The sequence below is a fragment of the Bemisia tabaci genome, chromosome 3, assembly GCF_918797505.1.
Source record: "Bemisia tabaci chromosome 3, PGI_BMITA_v3".
Classification (NCBI taxonomy): domain Eukaryota; kingdom Metazoa; phylum Arthropoda; class Insecta; order Hemiptera; family Aleyrodidae; genus Bemisia; species Bemisia tabaci.
The window spans coordinates 3,910,602-3,931,650 of NC_092795.1; the positions used below are offsets into that span (position 1 = coordinate 3,910,602).

General features: G+C 37.1%; 1 protein-coding gene across 4 annotated transcripts; it reads right to left on the reverse strand.

The window, feature by feature from the left end:
• Nucleotides 1–606: 606 nt before the first annotated feature.
• LOC109043322 (uncharacterized) lies at nucleotides 607–15,597 on the reverse strand. Of its 4 annotated transcripts, none has more exons than XR_002010177.2 (6): nucleotides 15,388–15,597; nucleotides 13,888–14,075; nucleotides 13,131–13,284; nucleotides 11,191–11,364; nucleotides 9,484–9,743; nucleotides 607–4,571 (listed from the first exon to the last, which is right to left on the reverse strand). XR_002010177.2 is itself a non-coding variant. In XM_019060503.2 (5 exons), the coding sequence occupies exons 2-5, from the start codon at nucleotides 14,063–14,065 to the stop codon at nucleotides 4,487–4,489; spliced, it is 591 nt and encodes a 196-aa protein (XP_018916048.1). In that variant the 5' UTR covers nucleotides 14,066–14,075; nucleotides 15,384–15,597; the 3' UTR covers nucleotides 607–4,486. The 4 variants fall into 4 exon arrangements, 2 of the variants coding, with proteins under 2 accessions (XP_018916048.1, XP_018916047.1); XR_011899424.1 differs by lacking the exon at nucleotides 9,484–9,743 and having other exon boundaries at nucleotides 607–3,465; nucleotides 4,083–4,571; nucleotides 15,388–15,596; XM_019060503.2 differs by lacking the exon at nucleotides 9,484–9,743 and having other exon boundaries at nucleotides 15,384–15,597.
• Between the last annotated feature and the right edge of the window lie 5,452 nt (nucleotides 15,598–21,049).

Below are 21,049 nucleotides of genomic sequence, written 5' to 3' on the forward strand. Positions count from 1 at the left end.
TTTTGCAGAATTTTCTTCACACAGATTTAAGGAATTGCCGTTGAGTAGTTTTCCATTTAAAAAACAAAGTATGACAGGAAGTTTGCGACGTCGCAAACCGAGTTATGTGATTGCCGACTTACACCGTCAATATCTATTGGATATGTCAACATATGAATGTACAGAACAATTTTGTTTGGAATCATACATGGTCTGACCGGTGAGGAAAATCATAGAGATTCAAAGGCTGATCTAGAGAGAGAAAAAAGTGAAAAAGGGAAGAGTTTGAAAAAAAAAATACTTCCTTAAACAAGTTAAATGGGTGAAAACAAAAATTTGCTGCCTTAAAACGTCAACTGATTTTTTGCCTAATAAATTTTACTCATTTCGATATCTTTACACATACTGTATCTATCTGCACTGGTTTTTAGAAAACGGCTTAAATTTCCTCATGAGCCCAAGGATTTGATGCACCTCTTCAAAAATTTAACAGATAGATTCCAGTAGCTTGATGATGTCAATTTTTGCAGACAGTTCTTTGAAAATTTATTTTCCTTATTGTTCAGATACTTCCTCAAAAAGAAAAAGTAAAAGTAGAAAAGGAGAATGTGAGCAAGACAAAAACAATTATAGTTGAACCATTTATTTTAAAATAAGAGATCTTCCTACAGATTGAGAAAAATAGAAATGTTACATTATGATCTTTAATTCTGTGTTAATCTTCTCTTGCTATGAAAAAGATAACTTGACAAATGCTGAAATTGTAGATTAAATGACAATTTTATACTGTAGCAATAATTTTTACGCTCACAAGCTCAGGAAAATAACGTGTTCATGTATGGAGCAACTGAAGGAAAGATGTCTCTTATGTCGGTACAAAATATTTAATGCATCTTGAGTCGTTTAAAAATATGAGAAAACAGTGGATGCTGGTCTGGTGTTGGTGCTAGTATTTAGTTTAAGTAAAAAAAAAACAAAGTTATTATTAAAACTAATATGGTAAGTTCTCGAGAACGATAAATGGGAGTACAAGGGAAAAGAAAAGCTTGACACACCCTCACTTTTCATATTCTGTTCAAGATTAATTTTTAGCCTTCCTTACTAATTAATTATTTTCCATAGAAGAAAAATATTAAGATCAAATTGAGAAGAGAAGCAAGAAAATAAAGACAGCAAATATTTTCACATCATAGGGTTTAAACAAATGGACCACTAAACAAGGTGCGAATTGCAGCACACTGATTGGATTGCATTTTGCAAAAAGGAACCGCTAGCATTGCAATGTTGATAAGATTGTGCAACTTCTTTTGTCTTGGAGGAAAAACCCGATTATCCATTATAGTTCCTATTTTACTCGCTAAAAACTGTAAATTTAAGACATAAATTACCATCTAAATTTCATAGTTTTTCTCGATTTCCGCAATTTCATTGCAAAAGATGAAGTTGCACAATCTTAGCATCATTGCAATGCTAGTGGTTCCTTTATGCAAAATGCAATCTGATTCATGCTTCCTTAACAAAATTTCACATAGAACACAATTCGCACAACGAAATTTACTTGAATTCTCTCCTAACTAAGATGTTTAACGCATTTTGATGTTTGACTTCAATCCTACCAAAAAACAAAAGTTTACGTTAGTCAAATCGTGCACTAAACGTTACCGCAACAGTCTCTGTGGTATGAAAATGTAGCAACCTCGATTTCATTGCTTTGGCTCGCTGTTGCAAGTTTTAACACTTTGAACAAAATAAGACAATGAAGGAGCACTGATCGATTAAAAAACTTGCAAAGACTGTTGTTGTGCGCAAATTGATTCAAGTAGACTGTTGTTTTTCTTGTAAGCTGGGAATTCAAAATTCCTGGAACTAACGTAAAATAAAAACGTCATTATTGCGTTTAGAAGTTGATTTTGGTAATTTTTACTGCGCGAATGTAACAGTGGAAAACGACTTAACACTTTTCTACTAGTCCTCCATTATTCCACATGAAACTCAGGTTATGAAACATGTATCAGAATGCTGAAATGCGTACCTTGTCTACTGACCCGATGACTGACCGTGAGTATTCTTCTCGAGTATTAACTTCTATTTATATTGCTTAAAAGCTATAGAGAATTCACAAGAAGTATGTTTTTCATTCAAGGATATCCTTCATTTATTCGAATTTGCAAAAAAACGAGGGGTGTTTCTCACAGGAAGTTGATAAGTTAAACCATTCTTGTCACCTAGTCTATCTATTATGATATTGTCAGATAAAACTCAGCTATTTTTTTAATAATTTATTCTTAATTGTTTGCCTTTCCGCTCAAAATGAAGTACAAAACATGCAGAATCAGTGATGTGCTTGTCTACTCGGGAGATGTCCACGTTTGACTTTAAAGTCTGGTATTCTACTTCAAAGCGTAAACATGACTTACAAAATATTGGTCAGTACCATTAAAACTGAGAGATTTTATAATATTACAATTTGAATAATTTGCAATCATTATTTTCTAATTTTCTTAATTTTAACAGAGTCATAATATGTAAATATTTTCTTGCATCATGGGATTAATCTAGATAAAATTTGGAGTAACTTTTGATACAAATTGTAACTTTTAAGCTTTGAAAACAGAAAATGGAAGGAGTGAAGGGGGAAAAAGCGTTGTATTACAATTTTTTAATGCTTAAACTCAAAAAATTTTCCCTTCTCTGAATGATGCTTCATCAATCTTGCACTTTTAAATCTAAATTTGTATAGGTTCCAGAGGCAGGCTGGATATTGTTGGTCAAGTTTAAATCAGTTAAAAGAGACTGGAACCCTGCATACAAAAATATAGGGAACAGTATCTTGGCATTACATCTTATTGGTTATAAAACTAAGAAATAAACTGTTATATTTACACGCAAATATAATGGTTTGACGATATAGACTAAGATAAAAAATAATTTTAGACCCCACAAATGTAAATGAAAAAAGGTCTCCAAATTCGATGATGACCAAGATCTCCTTACTGCATTATTTTTCCACCGTAATCACACTTAACACAATAAGCCTTGTATGGTAATGAATCAGTTTCGCTGATCACAGAGTCGTGTTTTGATGCTTAGTTCTTGTAGGTTAGCTGAAAATGAGAAGATCCGCCCAAACACCAAATTTCTACCTTCAATATTAACAGAGATATCGCTCTTTGAAAAATTTGGTTTATGATGTGGTAGACATCCGCAACATTAGTGATACCCTTGGTTACTTCTACCTTGCTTTCACCAATCGGTGAGCTACACATTTGCCGTGGTATTCAACTTGAAACTTTGATGAAAGCAAGGTGGAAGAAATTAAAGGTGTCACTGCCGTGGTGGCTGATTTCATAGACTAAATTTTTCAAAGCGCCATATCTTGGTTAGTACTGAATGTAGAAATTTGGTGTTTACACTCATCTTATTATTTTCAGCTAATCTACAAAGATCAAGCATCAAAACACGATTCTGATTTCTGGCACAATGGGCCTGTTGCAAACTTTTGCTAGGGCAAAAATAAGAGTTGTCGCTTATAGATAATGCCTCAAAAATCACGATGAGTGCATTGGCAAAGTCTGAAATGCACTTATAACTTCACAATCTGCGTAAGAAATTTGCGGTTTTTTGAGCTTCCCGCTTCAAAAACGATACTACAGCACAGGTGAACATTTTGTTAGAGGAGTCGCTCCATCGTCCGCAATATTCATCATGGCCGACGCTTGCGCAGTTCCGCGCGTAATTCAAGGAGAGTTCAAGGTCAATCAAGGCTGGCGAGGAAAATATGAACGTAAAAACACGCCAATTGTTATCTGGTGTAATCCTGTTCAGATGTTATCTCGTCCTATCACACGTATTTTGGCGAATTGGCGTCGGCCATGATGAATATTGCCGACAATGGAAAGACTCCTCTAATAAAATGTTCACCTGTGCCGTAGTATCGTTTTTGAAGCAGGAAGCTTAAAAAACCGCAAATTTCTTACGCTGATTCTGAAGTTATGCGTGCATTTCAGACTTTGCCGATGCGCTTATTGTGATTTTTGAGGCATTATCTTTAAGGAACGTCTCTTAGTTTTGCCCTAGCAAAAGTTTGCAACAGGCCCATTGACCCATTGAAATGCTCACACTAGAACTTTCAGGTTTCTACCACAAAAAGCTTTCGAGGCTGACTCATAATGCAAGTAAATAAATTCGGTATTTTGAAACAGTCAGTTCACTTAGATACAAAGAATTCCTTGAATGGAACCAATGGTCAGTAAAGAAAACAAGGACTCATTGAGAATATGATGGGAATGTAAATTTTTAGAAAATCTATTTCAAATCAATCAGTTTTTTACTTAAAGTTTTGGCATCAAAACCGCTGACGAGGAATTCTCTTACATTAAACTGAAAATATAAGGCTTAAGATAGCCCATTACTACTAAAGTTTCAAGGATCAAAAGCCATCGGAGAACGAGCTTATGTAATACTAACGGTGGTGCAGTCAAATCGTCAGTTCTGAGCATGGTGGGGGCTAATAACGGTTGTACGAACGGCTGCTTCCGCCCCAGCTTCTTGAGGAGGAGGAACCCCCCCAGTTGCTCCTTCGCGAAGGTGACCTGAACAAAGGAACAAAAACATATGTTACACAAAAAAGATGCTGAGAAAATCTAGGAGAATACAAAGGTCAGAGAAAATTAAATTTCTTTGGAAATGGAAGGCAGGTGTATTCTAGACGAGCTTTTGGATGCAGATGTGACTGGAAGAATGAATCTGAATTTCTACTTGAATGACCGAGGAAACCAATGATTGATTAGGAAACATTGAATACTGAATTTGAATGGTTGCAGAACCTGGGCCTTAAAATGAAGGTGAACACACAATACACAGATCCAATTTCACGCATTTACACAACAGAGGTGCGTCCCTGCTGTAAAATTTCTTATGCGATCACTTTATTTACTTAAACACATCGAATCCTTCTCAATTTTGAAGAACGGAAACATTTCTTGCAAAATTTAAAGTGTATGTAGCATCCACTGAGCAAAGACTTCACGTTCTGACACAACTTTGACACCCTTGTGGGCGTGAGAACAGTAACCTTCAGAAAGTTATAAAAAAGACCCCTCTGGGAAAATTCAGAACGTTTGATTTTTACACAATTCTATTTTTGGTCTTCTTTTCAGTGATGACTTGACCTTTGTAGGAAAAATTAACCTGAAGAACAAAAAACCACTTAATTGGCCCAAAGATTAGAACACAGGTTTCCCTGTGTGTTATTGTTGGATGAGCTGTATAGCAGCCATTTAAATTTGATGAGCCTCAAGCAAGGTCCAATGATAGCCAACATTTTTCAGGACGGACATCTTGAGACAGAGGGTGGATAAAGTCTCATAAAAGCATCTTATCTGAAGTTTCCACCGAAATGTATGCTCCTTTCCTGAGGGATCGATAGCTTTCTTAGAGGGCTGAATGGAAACAGGAGGGTAACAGGGGCTATTTCATAGCGTTTTCTAAAAGGGAAATTGTCATGTTTAATCAGGGGAATTCCAGATTTTCTCTAAGTGGCCTCTCCATCAAGATCAGTAAGAGGAGAAATTTGAACTCCTCCTCATAAAACTAATTCAATGGGACTGATGCCTGCTTATTGAATTCAACCATTATGGAATTGATAAGAGAAATCAATTCGGTCTTGATGCACATCTTGGTGACAAACACTTCACTTTTGTTTTAAAACAAAAAATAAGGAGAGCGACGAAGTTAAATGCGAGAACGGAGCTGCAGAATTGATAGAGGGTAAAAATGTTCTTGGCCGTTTTTAAGCTTTAGAGAGAGTGAAACAAGTACAAGAAGTCACACATGTTGATTTTTTAGTATGATGCTGCGAAAATCTTTAACTTTTTTTTTTTTTATATTTTTTGGGGGCCAATGCGCTCACTAATAAAATTGCGGCTCAATTCTAATTAAAATTTTTAGAGGATGGGTATGAAATGAGAAAGGAACCTGCAAACAAATGTTGAGCCACAACGCTTCATGATTTCTATCTGAAAAATAAGAATGCATAGAGATTTTGTGATGTTTCTACTGCAATACGTATTACTCCCTTTAGGCGTCGTCTTGCTTCAATGAATGGAAGTTCTGCAAGATATATGGACACAAGCAGAACTTAGAAACTTTAAGAAAAGCTAAAAACCCGAAACATTTCTACCTGCTTTTAAATTAAGCAAAAAACAAATTGCTAGTGTAACAGCATGCATAAAGAGGTACGACCATTGCAATGAAATAAAAATTGACTGATGGACAAACAAAGGGAAAAGGCGGGCGTAAAAATGCCTCTGATGATACAAGAGACAAAATCACAAAAGAAATGAGTTTAGGAGACAGTAACATGGTGGTGTAAGAAACTGAAGGCCTGGGGCGAAATAGTAAAATTATCTACTGGAAAGTTTATGGTAAATTTAACGGAAGAAATTAGAGCAAGTGCTGACTGTTCAGACATTTAGCCAAGAAAAAGGTCCTCCTTCCTTTTTCTTTGCAGGATGATAGACAAGAGTTGAAATGATTAAAAGGCTATGCTAGACATAAAGAAAAGAAATATTATGAAAAATGGGAAAGGAGAAAAGACACTTGCTTCAATATTAAACTGCTAGAGGGAGAAAATTAAAATACATTGATGAATATTAAATTAGTACAAAATAGATCACCAGACAAGGTGCGAATTTAAGCATTCTGATACATGTTTCCTCTTCAAAATTACATTTAGAATACAATCAGCTCAACAAAAATTACTGATAAAATCAACTCCTCACCTAATTGATGATTTCACTTAACACTCATTTTGAAAAATTTTAATTTCCTGCTCCCAAGAAAAACCTTCATCTACAGGAATCAAATCGCAAACTACGATAGTTTTGGCAGGCTTTTTAATCGAGGAGAGTTTCTCCTCTGCCTTGCGATGTTCAAAGAGTAAATAACGTGCAACAACTGAGCTGAAGTACAAATGATTGGGGTTACCATATTTTCATACTGCAATGAATGATACGGTAACGATTGGTGAGTGATTTAACTCTGATAGTTCATGGTACTGAGGAGTTAATTTCAATAATGGGCCTGTGGCAAACTTTTGCTACAGCAAAAATAAGAGTTGTTCCTTAAAAATAATGTCCCAAAAATCACGACAGGCACATTGGCAAAATCTGAAATGCACTCCTAACTTCACAATTTGCGTAAGAAATTTGCGTTTTTCTAAGCTTCCCGCTTCAAAAAGGATACTACAGCACAGGTGAACATTCTCTATAGAGGAGTCTTTCCATTCAATCCCTGCTCAACAAGGCCGACACTTCCGCGCGCAAGTTGAGGAGAGCACAAGGTCAATCAAGGCGGATATCTATCAAGGCAAGAAAAATGTGAATGTAAACACATCGATTGTTATCAGGTGGTTAGAATCATTGTTCCGTCACATGTGTTTTGGCGGATTGGCATCGGCTATGTTGAATATTGCGCAGTATACTTGTGAGCAGGGGTTGGATGGAATGACTCCTGTAAAAATGATCATCTGTGCCATGGTATCGTTTTTGAAGCGGGAAGTTCGAAAAAACGCAAATTTCTTACGCAAATTGAGAAATAAGGGTGCATTTCAGACTCTGCCAATGCACTCATCGTGATTTTTGAGACACTTTTTATGAGTTACAACTCCAATTTTTGCTCTCGCAAAAGTTTGCAACAGGCCCATGTTTGCTGCACAAATTGTATCATACATGAAGTTTTGATAAGGAGACATATTTATATCAATCCTTTTGGCATCTCGTCTTGTGATCCATTGGGCCTGGTTTAAAAAAAAAGAAAAAAAAGTTGCTTTATGGAGAGAATTAGTCTGTATTGAAAATGTAGCTCATAGTGTTAAAGTTCTCGTTTCTTCTTCATTGTTTGATTTTAACTACAAATAAACAAAGAAATTCTAAAAAGGGAAGGAAAAAAGCTGCTAAATGTTGAAAACTCATAGAATACAAATTTTGCTTTGACATTATATAGGAAAACCTTTCTTGAGACCTATTTTAGTGTGATCAAATTTAAATTGACTAAAAGTTATAGAGTAAATGAAACCTAACCACAGACAGAAGAAGTGAGAAAAAATCTTTAGCTTCAGCTCTTAACCTCTTCAATACTGGGTTCACCTTTGTCTCGCTCATTAGGGTGTACAAGGTTAGGAGAAAAGAGCCAAGTGGCTCTTTAGTGGAAAGGAGATTGTCGGAAGAGGTTGGCGTCCTTCTCTGATGTAGGAACATGCCCACACTCAGTTGTCAATACGCTAAGTTTTCAAGTTCCTATCCACACGAATAGGTAGCATGAATTACAAGACTGATTCCATCAAAATAAAGGAATTTGGAGCAAAGAACCTGTTCTGCAGCCCAAAAAAAAATGTATACAGACATCTCTCGATGTACCCAAGCGCTACATATATTCATACATGGTATTGAAAAGGCTAATACATAAAGTTTCCATTCTCCCTTCATCTGAGTTATTACTTTCTCGCTCCCCTAGGTTTTTAAAGATAGGCTTATTAATAGCAGCAACAAGAAAAGCAACTTTTTGAATGAAGATTGAAAAAAATACTATATAATGTTGTTCTAAGGCCAATTTTAATAATTCCAGGGGTTGATAATCTTAGGGTGTAAAAGCTTGTTATGATCCACTTTCTAGGATTTCATCTTTCTCGAAAAAAAAATCAACAAAGCATGCTAAATTAGAGCCTAGCTCTTCACAATACTTTTTAAGATTACATAAATATTAGACCAGAACGCTGCTTCAAAGATTGCATAGAAAAAACGAACAAAAAACATTTGCAAACTTACACAAGCTATTTGAAAGGTAATGCACTGATCGCAGTTTTGAGACATCAAAAAAATAAAATAAGAAAAAAATAAAAAAAAAAAAAACCATGACAAGAGGTTATAACAGGATATAGGAAGTTTTCAGTCCCATGTTCGTAACCCCTATGTCCTCAACATTTTTTAAGTGATGTTTCTACCTATTTTTTCTTCTTCTCTTATATTTTCCCCTAAGATTTGAGTTTACTGCATCTGGTGGGATTGCATATTATCCAGGCTGTTGTAAGAAACACTTGTAGCATGAAATGAACAATTTTGGAACTTCCCAAATTAGAGGAATTTCCATGCTTTTTCAGTGCATGTGGACAACTCTCAAAAAATCTCTATTATTTCTGGACTTTCCTAATTTTTCAGACAAGTAGACGGCCTGTTTTATGTTCTCTCATAACTGAGGTCGTAGTATTGTTTCGAGGCAATTTATGTATTAGCGGTTTTCTTTGGCGTTCTGTTCCACACAGACTATAAACCACTAAAAATAAAATTTGCAAAAGTTGCATGCACATTGAACATAAGGAATAAATCATGGGACAAAATAGTACAGCATCAACCATTATGAACAGAATGAAAATAGCAGTCAGTGAAAATAACGATGTACATTATGAAGAGGTAGTAAAATTAAAAATCCAAAAATACGGATACGTACTAAGATTGGGTGCCACAAAAACGCGTCATTAAAACACTAAACAATTTATCTGCTCCAACGATCGTGAACGAGGCGATATCATCAACCAACCAAGCATCAATAACATCATCAATCATCAATTTAAAAACCGGAGTCCCAGCGTTGACACCATTACCACATCATCAAATACCATCGTCCATCAGACAATCAATGTCATCAAAGGGCAAACGCAAACAATGCCCGCCAGCCAAAATTACCACGAATCAACAATTACACTCATCCTGGAGTAAATAATTTATCACATGATATCAACAATAGGAAAGAAATGTCAATAGAGCAAGTTCCTGGAAGAATTATCATGAGTTGACAAAAAATTGCCAATTTTAGAAAAAATAACAGATAAGAGAGAAAGTCCTGCCAGCATTTTAACTTCTCCACTACCTAGTTCATGTTTTGCTTCCATAATGTATGAATATATTTGAGAGAATTTTCAATGATAATTTTGAAAGAGATCTTAAAGGAAGTATGTAGGCAGGTTTGATTTTGGCTGGAAAGACTGTAATGGACTTGACATGGTTGAGGAATTTATGCACTTCACTTAACTGTTAATTCAAACTGAGAATTTAAGGAATGCACATGTTTTACATGAGATGAGGATATTATTCAAACAAATAGCAGTTCCCATAGCTTCTTGAAATTCACGGGCTATTCTCAGGAGTTTAGGATGGCCTATACAAATTTTAATTTAATTTTTAAAAAAAAGGACATGAAGAGCATGAGACTGGTTTTGAGATATTAAAATTGCTTAAGAAGAGCTATTCCTGCTGTGTTTTTTTTTTTTTTTTTATATATAAAAAAGAGGTACTTCAGCACTGCTGAAAATGAAAAGAAATAACAAAAATGATAAGCAATAAAGGCACTTAAATGACGAACTTGACTCTTTGACTTAGCATCAGAAATTGAATCCTAAGTTCATTTACAGAAAAAAAAAAAAAAAAAAAAAAGTTTTTTGGTTTTCTTTCCCCTTCTTAGAACATACTAGATCACCAAAAGAAACACTGATTATTGTAGGTGAATCATGAGCTCTTTACTCCACAAAAAATAGTCTGAAATAAAAAGGACTCTCTGAAGAGGATTTTTTTTCAAGGAAGTGCTTTGAGCTACAAAACCAAACTTGAGAATGTTCAAGCCAAGAAAATGGAATTGCTATTTCAAGTTATATCAGAACAAAGTGAGGAACACTGACACTTTGTGAAAATAAGCAATATTCATTTCAATGGAACCAACGGTACTGCAGGATGTGACCTGTGACCTGATTTAAAATTTAAAGCAGTCATTCAGGAGTGTTCGGTTCATAGTTTTGCGTTGAGTGAATGAATTGTAACAAAAAACAAAAGATGAATACAAGATATAAATGAGAGAGTAGGTTTGTGGACTCTCAACAGAAGATGTAGTTCCTGATTCATCACAAAAATTAGTTTTCTCTTGTTCGTATGCTTATAGAGTAATTGGAAGCTATAAATAATTGACGGAACGGTCTGAATTTTTGCATATTTTAAACATTTGATCAATTAATCATCGAAGTGACCAACAAATCAAACCTCAAAGATTATGAACAGTGCTTAGTTTCATCTGTACCCTTCACACTTATTTTAATCCATTTTGGAATATTAGTCCCATTAGAGGACAAAATTTATTGATAAAGAATGGAATATACTGTGTACAAACCTTGAATTGGGGCGTTTGTATCCGTAAGTAGAATTACCACAGTCTCGGGAAAAGTGACCAGGCTTATTGCAAAGGTAACAACGCTGATCGTCTCTGGGTGTTCGATTTCGCTTGTAAAATGAATTCACACGAGGCTTGGCATACGTTACACGGATGTACTTTCCATGAAGTTTGCTATGGGTGATAAATGATTTGAAATGTTAAACAAACTTGACAATGGAAAGAACCAAGGAGAGAAAAAAGGGGCAAAAACATGTGGGTTATGAATTTTGAGTGTTCAGAGAAAAAGACCAATAAATCTTTGGCCAAAGTGCAAGACCATGTACCTCTGCTTGCGACGTAACAGACAGCCTGTCAAGCTTTATTCTTTCTTTGGGAAACTAATCAACATATTTTCTTTAAAACTTCCTTGATTTTCCTTCTCTCTTAGCAAACTATTCTGTATACATTTCAAGACATAAAATGGGCTAGTTTCTCCTCAAAAGAATAAAATAAAAGTGGAAATTTTAAGACACTGCGAGTAAGATACATGATTTCGCACTCTGGCCATTGAAATGTGACTGCTGAGAAAAGTATAAACTTTCTATGATTTTTAAGCTTCACAGTGTTCTTTGTAAAAGCTACATTCACATGAGTTGGACAAAAACACATTCAACTGTAGTTGAATGAATAAAATTGGTGCATTATTGATTTTGATGATTTGCTTATGCATACTTCTCTATCAAACCATGCAGAATACTCATCATAACATCATCAAAATAATGTCTGAAGTCCCTCCTTCTAACATTCGACCACGGATTGAACGAATATTGAGTTATATAATGAACGCAACTAATGATTAGACACAGAATTCCTTGGCAAAAGGTCATTCTTACGCTTAGGATTGGACTATATTTAGCAATGAGGAACTACTAGTTTTGGCTCATACATGGAAGCACATATCTGCATGAGGAGGCTAAGGGAGCATACGTCATTTTCAGAATGAATCGGAAACAGTAGTTCCTAATTTCAAAATGTAGTCCAATCATTGCCACTGTCAAAATTGAGGTTGAGTTTTTTCCCAGTCAAGATCAGTTGAGAGTAAATACTTAGATCGAAATGAAGTTTTCTTTCCCATTTTAAAACCAGGTAAAATGTAAAGAAACCGTGAAGATGGATAATTGGACAAGGTGTAAATTTAGGCATTTTGATATGGGTCCTCTCATCAAACTTTTAGATGGAACACAATTCGCAGAATGAAAATTTCTGAAAATAACTCCTAACCAAAATATCGACGTTTTTCAGTGCCTGAGTACAAACTTCCCTCTCATAGAAAAAACAATAATCTACTCGAGTTAAATTGCACTGTAAATGTTTATCATCATAGTCTCAGCAGTATGAAAATATAACTACCTTAGTCTCGACGCTTTGGCTCAGCTATTTTACTTTACTTACACTTTGACTAACACACTATGAGGAAGGAACACTGTTCGATTGAGAAACCTGCCAAAACCTGTGGAGTGAGCGATTTAATTCAAGTAAACTATCGATTGCCTGTGAGCAAGAAATTGAAATTTTACAGGACCAATGCTGAATACAAACGTCAATATCTTGATTTGGAATCAATGTCAGTTATTTTCATTGCACGAATTATATTGTACAAGTAGTTCAAAGAGAGAGCATTTACCAGAATGCTTCAATTTGAACCTTGTTTAGTAGTCCTACATTTTAAAATAAATGAAGTAGCGCTTGAAAATTTCTTCTTTGTAATACTCTTCGATTTAAGGTTAAAAATTTTTAAAACTAAAAAACTTGACGAAAAATTGTAGTTTTACAGTTGGGCCAGGATTCCCTGCTTTTATGGAGGATAATACTTTTTGGCTGGATCCAGCTAGAGTCTGGTCAGTTTGATTAATAAAGGGCCAGTAGGTAAAACAAGAGAAAAAGAAAAAAGAGCTTACTATCCATCGGCTTCTTCCACTGCTTTATCAGCATCACTTTTGTTTTTGAAGACTACAAAAGCGAAACATGGAACGGCTTTGGACATCCAAACCTCTACTAGTTTACCATACTTTTCAAAAATGTCTTCCAGCTCATGCTTGCTGGCTCGAGAGCCTAAAAAACAAATAAAATGAAGGTTCTGTTAAGGAATGGAAGCGAGAAAATGAGTGAATTAACAGGACAATGCATAAGGCTGGTAATTTCTGATTTGAGGAGTGACACTATTACAATATGTTGTTCCTTCCTGGTGATTACTGGTGATCCTGATTTGAGATACAGGGTTCTGGACACCTAACTTGAATGATGTGATGAAAAGTTTAACCTAGATGATACGCCTTAACCGGACGTCGTTAACAAATGTACTACATGCAGGGTTGTCTTGGCGTATAGAGAATGAATTTTTCTGACACATTTTAATAAAATTTCTTGACAATTGAAGATATACAAGATGGTTAAAAAGACATAATTTTAAATAGTTTCCATGCATGATGTGTTGCTCGAAATGTAAAACCCATTTTAGAAAGCAAATAAAGGTGACTTAAAAATTTTTTCTCTACACTTTCATCAGTTTCCCTGACTTTTTCTGCTACTCCCTGACTGTGGCAACCATGGAAAAATGGGAGAGCTAACAACTTTCTGCACTCCTCCACAAACTGAGCTTATTCCACAGCAACAGGCTGACGTGGACAATGAAAAGGAGGAAGTGAAAAGTCTTACTCAAGTCTCCAACGTGTAGACGAACTCCATCTTCAGGGGAGTAGCTGCGACCACGACTCCTGCTGCGGCTACGAGATCTGCTTCGACTGTAGCTTCGGGACTTGCTTCTGCTCCGCGATGCTGACTTTGATTTGCTTCTACTGCGGCTACGGCTTGAAGAACTGCTGTGTTTCGACATGATGTCAGATCTGGAGAAAATATAAATTATGTGAAAAATTTGAAATAATACTATATAGGAATTCAAGCTATTGGGAATTACAAACATTTTTAGATGCTTTCAGCTGGGCATGGATTTTAACATGTAACAGTCGCCAAATAAAGTCTGATTCCCAAGCTCTATCCAACAACTACACTTGAACTTGAATAGCTCAAAGACTTGAGTACACAGTAACATGGGGGAAATAAAAGTTTTTGGGGCTGAAAACCTTGGAAACGATGCTGCTCAAGCTTGTACATAAATTTTCAGTTCAGGGGGATGATTTACTGTCTTATGTTGAAGTTTAAGTAAATGTACATTTCTCAAATAAATTTTCAAGGATAATAGTATCTTCAGCGTCCACCCCAAAAAGAGTTCTATGCTTTCTGAGTAAGACAAATATTCGACCATTTTGAATTATTATGTATTAACTTTCAATGCAGGACTGGAGACAAACGATGTTCTAGCACATTCAAAAAAGTGCATAACCTTTTTTGACATGTGCTCTTAATATATTTAGTCATAGAGTACATAGAGTCGTAGTGTAAATGGGAGAGCTAGCACCATGTTCTGCTCGACGAGTTCCAAGCCCAGTGTGCGCCGAGTTCGGGTCACTTTTTCGGGGGTGTTAAAATTTTGATATAGGACTTAATGATAGTTTTAAGGGGAGCAAGAAGACTCAGACGAGACTAGTTGAAGATTAGCACCTGAGCTGAGGTGCTACACCTCCGTTTCAACAGTTTGAGGTTACCTCATTCCAAATCAGTCACCTACACCCACACAAATGCAATTCTCCAGAATAGATACTCCGCTTGGCTACTTATTATGGACCGTCTATTATCTAGGCTAAAGTAGAAAATATGGGATGAATCAAATTCATTGGTCACGATCTTGAGAATCAACATGCAGTATCTTCATACATGAGAGATATCCTTCGCTACTGCTTCAACAAGAACACCGATGGGATTGAAACTAGGACAGGGACTAAGTTAGTTAAGAAGTATTCAATATTGATAAAAATCATGAAAAATCTATGTCAGATGATGGTATTGAACAACTCACTGCTTCACAATTGGAACGGTGGGCGGATACAATCTGATAAATAACTTAGCTGATAACTTCACTTGATCACTGATCGATTAGGGGTAGTCTACAGGAAAAGTGTCGGTAGGGCTTGTTCAGAATTTTAGAATGCGTGATTGAAAAGGAAGGAAATCAGTTCACTGATACTTAGTGATGAGAATAAATAGTGAATTGGTTACCATGTTACCATGCATGAGTATAACAATGTGGGACTTACGTACAGGATTTAAACTGAGTTCGACAATTGGTTAAACCGTTTGAGAAAAGATTCTATCGATCAAATATCCGACTCTGAATTACGCCGAAAATTACGCGAAGAAACACTTCTTCACTTCATTAGGATAAGGTAAAATGGTGTGACCATGCGATATGCAAATCATAATTTTCAGCAGTTAGGCTTCACTTAATTTTTTTTTTACAAGCAAACCGTGATAAGGAGCGGAAAGGAGAGAGGGTAGAGGCAGGAATGCTGTGACCGCTCTGACGTCATGATATTTCGTGACGTCACGTGAAACCAGCAGATTCAATACCGTGTTGCCGTTTTGCCGAGATAATGACCCACACCAATCATAAGTTGATCCTACCGCGATGTTGGTAATACACATTGAATATTATGTCCTGTTGCTGAATATTGTTGACTTTTGGTCTAAGGAAGGGCGGGGGGGGGGGGGGGGGGGGGGTTAGGGGGGACGACGGGACTCATAGAACTCGATTGCATCATCGACTTACAATTTTTGCCCCATTATTAGGAATTTTTTTGGATTGAATTGTTCTTTATTGTTGTAATGTTACTGTATACTTAATTATCTGATTACCATACTAACTAGTTAAAATTTGTTTTCAGGGGTTTTTGAAGACGGAATTTTGTGACCGGGTAGCTCTGCTTCGGACACAGCGAAGCAAAATTGTATTAAATATGAAGTGAAATAATATTGAAACTTTTTACTTATGCGTTGAAAATTCCATTAAATTTGTTACATCTACTCAACCCTCTCCACATTTTTATTCATTTATTATTTTTTCGCCTTTATTTGTGTGAGAATTTGCAGCTAAACAAATTCATTAGTATGGTCTATTAAAGCAGCTCATTGCCATCCAAGTATATACGTAGGATGTTCGGAAACATGGACAGACCATGCCCAACAACTTGTTTCGGTTATTTGATTGTGGTATTTGGTGCCTATCCTTAGAGGTGCTCAAAGGAAATTCCCAAGCCGGGTCAAATCGACCCGTATTTGAATACATCGATTTGGATTTATTTAGCATTCATTGGATGTTTGAGGATGTAAAATATTTTCATTGAAATTTTCACATTGATGTGTCACTCGATTTAAAATAATTTGGCCGAATTACATCCCTCCTATCCTCAACTGTGTCGCTCACGTACCTTGCCCTTCAGCACCAGTTCAAATATTATATGACAATTAATTGAAACAAACACAATATGGCATCAGAGCAAAGAAAAAGGGTTCGCCGCGCCGTCTCGCGTTGATGTGGCGGCGCGGCGCAGAGATACAACTATTCGTACTTGATGGATGTCTGTGTTGCGTACACAAAATTGAAGGCGCGATGGCGCGAGGTGAATTAGCTAATGCTCCGCTCTATGTTGCAAATGAGGTGTCGTTCAGATCAGAGGCGTGGCGTGAATTGCGATGTATCGATTGTTATGCCGTTTAAACCTATGGTGAAAAATCGATTATTAAGGTGTTCGCTGCTAACACGCTGTTTATCGATCCTTTTCCGTAGGTTTAAATGCCACAGCAATCGAAATATCGCAAAGCATGCCACGTTACTGGTTCAGATTTGGGAAGAAAGTTAAAAAACGAGGCCCAAATACGTCTCTCCAAACTCTGGATGTGTATTGACACTTGATGATTTCGCCTTTTTTTCATTTATTGATGTTGATTCTTATTGATAGTGTATATTAGGGTGGCCCAAAAAAATAAATTTCGGAAATTTATAGCCGTAACCCCCTAAATCGGTTACAGCATGTTCAAAAACACGGAAAATGAAAGAGGCTGTTCCATCCCCCATTAGATTTGGCCCCCTATCAAATATGATCCATCTTTTCAGGAGTGATACAGTAGCATGCGAGACGTTCAAATATGGCGGTCATTTTGACTTAGGCCCACCCAGAGAGGGGGGGCGGGGGTTCAAAGACAAAACCTTCAACTGCCTATAACTTTTGAGCGAAAAATCAGATTGAGTTGAACTTTTTTTTAAATGAAAGATCTCAAAAAGATATATCTGCTGATACCAAAAAAATTGAAAAAAAGTTAAATTTAATGCAAATTTTTAGCAAGTTTTCGATTTTTTAGGAGACAAAATTTTCAATTTTGTCGTGTTTCGGCACCGCGCAATGACTCTACTAAAACAAAAACCAGTTTTTTAGATTTTACACTCAATTTCCTATAAGATGCCAAAAACCGCATCTTGGGGAAACGTTTAGATCGCGAGCTATGGCTTGTCAAAGGTAGCCCCGCGCTGTTCGCATATCCTCCACGCGTCTGCCACCGATCCTGTTGCCCCTCCTCCCCCATCCTAAATGCAAATTAACATTCTACTACCCAGCTTTCGTATATATCTGCGTTATAGGTACGTGAAAATTTCAGCAAGTTCGTGATTTCCAGTGGAATTGATACTTTATTTCGCTCCCCCCCCCCACCCGGCCACTGGCACTGAAGTTTGCCCCTGCCTACAAGTTGTAATAGTTTTTTCTTGTGTCTAACTGGAGGTATTTGTTTTCTAGATTACACGCTAAAATGAACAGAATAGGTATAAAAAAAGTAATTTATTAAGTGAATTGAAAGCAGTTACACAAGGATACACACAGGTTACACAAGGAGGTTGGGAGGTGGGATAAAAAATTACCTCAATTCGATTTCGTAGTCACAGGGTGCTACATCAGCAAAAACATGCAACAAGAAAATGTTTATAATTCTTTTTCGCACAATATTTGGAGCACAGTGGCCGGGTTGGGGGGGGGGGGGGGGGAGATATAAAGCATCAATTCCACTGGAAATCACGAACTTGCTGGATTTTCACGTACCTATAACGCAGATATATACGAAAGCTGGGTAGTAGAATGTTAATTTGCATTTAGGATGGGGGAGGAGGGGCAACAGGATCAGTGGCGGACGCGTGGAGGATATGTGAACAGCGCAGGGGGCGCGCGCTCAGCGCGGGGCTAACTTTGACGAGCCATAGCTCGCGATCTAAACGTTTCCCCAAGATGCGGTTTTTTGCATCTTATAGGAAATTGAGTGTAAAATCTAAAAAACTGGTTTTTGTTTTAGTAGAGTCATTGCGCGGTGCCGAAACACGACAAAATTGAAAATTTTGTCTCCTAAAAAATCGAAAACTTGCTAAAAATTTGCATTAAAAACTTTTTTTCAATTTTTTTGGTATCAGCAGATATATCTTTTTGAGATCTTTCATTTAAAAAAAAGTTCAACTCAATCCGATTTTTCGCTCAAAAGTTATAGGCAGTTGAAGGTTTTGTCTTTGAACCCCCGCCCCCCCTCTCTGGGTGGGCCTAAGTCAAAATGACCGCCATATTTGAACGTCTCGCATGCTACTGTATCACTCTTGAAAAGATGGATCATATTTGATAGGGGGCCAAATCTAATGGGGGATGGAACAACCTCTTTGGGGTCAATCGGGACAAAATTAACCCGACGCGCAGTTGCCATTTATCCCCGCAAAAATGGCGAATTTTTACTGTTTGTCAGTAATTGTTGTAAGTTTGTCAGAAAAATTACTGACAAACAGTAAAAATTCGCCATTTTTGCGGGGATAAATGGCAACTGCGCGTCGGGTTAATTGTGTCCCGATTGACCCCAAATTTCATTTTCCGTGTTTTTGAACATGCTGTAACCGATTTAGAGGGTTACGGCTATAAATTTCCGAAATTCATTTTTTGTGGGCCACCGTAGTGTATATGTAGACCTACATCTAAAGCTCTGAGTATGTACCGGCCGCATACAACCCACGGGCCCTGGGTTTGTAGCAAGGTTCGGGTCAATTTGACCCGGCTTGGGTATCTATGAGTTGAAAAATATGTTCTCTTGATCGTTGATCGAGATTTCGCTTGTAAGCACATGGTTTTATACAGCATACTCAGTTACATGCAGTCGTTTTAAACAGCCGTATCCAGCAAATTCTGTGGATCTACCCCAGGATACCCCGGGGGATGGGGTCCTTGGATGCCAAAGGGGCAGCCCCTGGGGGTTGGGCTCCTTGGATGTTAGATGGGGCACCCCCGGGGGCTGGGCTTTTATGAGGCCGGGGAGGGGGGCAGCCCTGGAGGTTTCGTTCCATAAAAAACACGTATCACATTCCTGAAATTCGTACCCGTTTGCCTGGGTCAATGATTCGCCTTTATTTGGCCGGCTATGCAAAATGACTGTCGTGATGCACGAACAGTGGTATCAGAATTTCGCATTTAGATTACGCAATAGATTGAAGGCGCTCTTCTGTATTGTATGTGAGGGGCCCTGCACAATGATGTTGACCAGAAATGTTCAGAAGTTTGGAGTCTTCAATCGAGCCGTAATTTTGAAAAATACCTGAAGACATTATTTTACGTTTCTGAAGTCTTCTTTCAAAAAAGGGAGTCCAAATTCTCGGTTCAGATTGTGATCTTTCAGTCTTCTTGATTTAGTCATCGTATTCTCATGCAAGACTGAGAGAGTCGCCGTTTACAAGATCGCAACTTACTCAAAATCTCAAAAGCGGTTGTGAATTCAATAAGTTTCGCACGAATAAAATGAGCTTTGACGATGAACTGTGAATTATCAGAATTGAAAAAAGGGTTCTTTGTCCACTGGTCCATTTGAAAGGCGTAGAACGTGGATAGATGGAGGATGGATGTCCTCCTGGTTTCTACGGGCACTAGATGGCTGCAGGTTTCTGACGGTATTTGTGCCAAAAAGTTGGGGGAAAAATCGTTAAAAAAAGGTATTACCTATATAATTTTTTGAGGGTCCACGTAGAGACGATATATTTCTACAGACTACGCACTGTCTTCTTACATATGGGATAAAAGTTACTCAAGGAAGCCGATTCTCTTATTCACTTATTGCTGACTCATTTTATTGGGTCAACTAAAGCTTCTAAACCAGGTTTAAAAACTCTATTTTTGATCTTAATGATCAAGAGCAGGTTCAAAACGCTAATTATGGAAATGCGTATCTCGTGATGAAACGTCATTCTCTAATCATACAATGCTTGATCTGGTCGTATGAGATCAAACTAAAGTTTATCTGATAAGGAACTGTAAGCGTGAAACTCTTTTTTCAGTCTTTTCAATGATCCAAATCCGCCAACAACATTTTTAAAACACTGATTTCAAAAATGTGTTTCTCGTGATGAAGTGTCAATTCTCAGTGCCGAAAACGCGAATCTCGGCATTTCTGCCGTATTTTCTAACAGTTCGCGAAAAATTATTCAAAATGCTGATGGAGTCTGAAATAGCATATTGTTCTTGCTATCCTCAAGAATAATAACCTTTCTACTAACAATAAAAAGGAATGTGGACAGTCCTTTTACTCTCCTGGGAAATCGTGTCATCCGAGATACGCACTTCTGCACTTTCACCATCGATATTCGGTTAAATGAAGATCTTTCTGTTGCCTACCGCCGACCTACACAAATAGGTGGATGGGGTTTTTTTTCTTTCTTGCTTTCGGTCTCGAGTATGAGTGACCTCCATGATTCTAAAGGTTCAGAACGAGCCTGCTCCCCAATAGAATTTGAAATAGTTGTTCTCCTCATGGCAAGAAGTAGCTTAGGAACCGGACATCTCGCAAGACCGTATGAGCCTTCAGACGTTGCCAAATTTCCTGGGATAAAGTACGAAAGCTCCGGGAAATTGGTGGAAAT

Bases quoted from the DNA above. Each gene is read 5' to 3' on its own strand.
- LOC109043322 (XM_019060503.2), bottom strand. From the start codon at position 14,065: ATGTCGAAACACAGCAGTTCTTCAAGCCGTAGCCGCAGTAGAAGCAAA. The intron at 13,285-13,887 runs GTAAGACTTTTC...TTTGTTTTTTAG, and splicing joins TCTACACGTTGGAGACTTGA to GCTCTCGAGCCAGCAAGCAT. The intron at 11,365-13,130 runs GTAAGCTCTTTT...TATCACCCATAG, and splicing joins GTGGAAGAAGCCGATGGATA to CAAACTTCATGGAAAGTACA.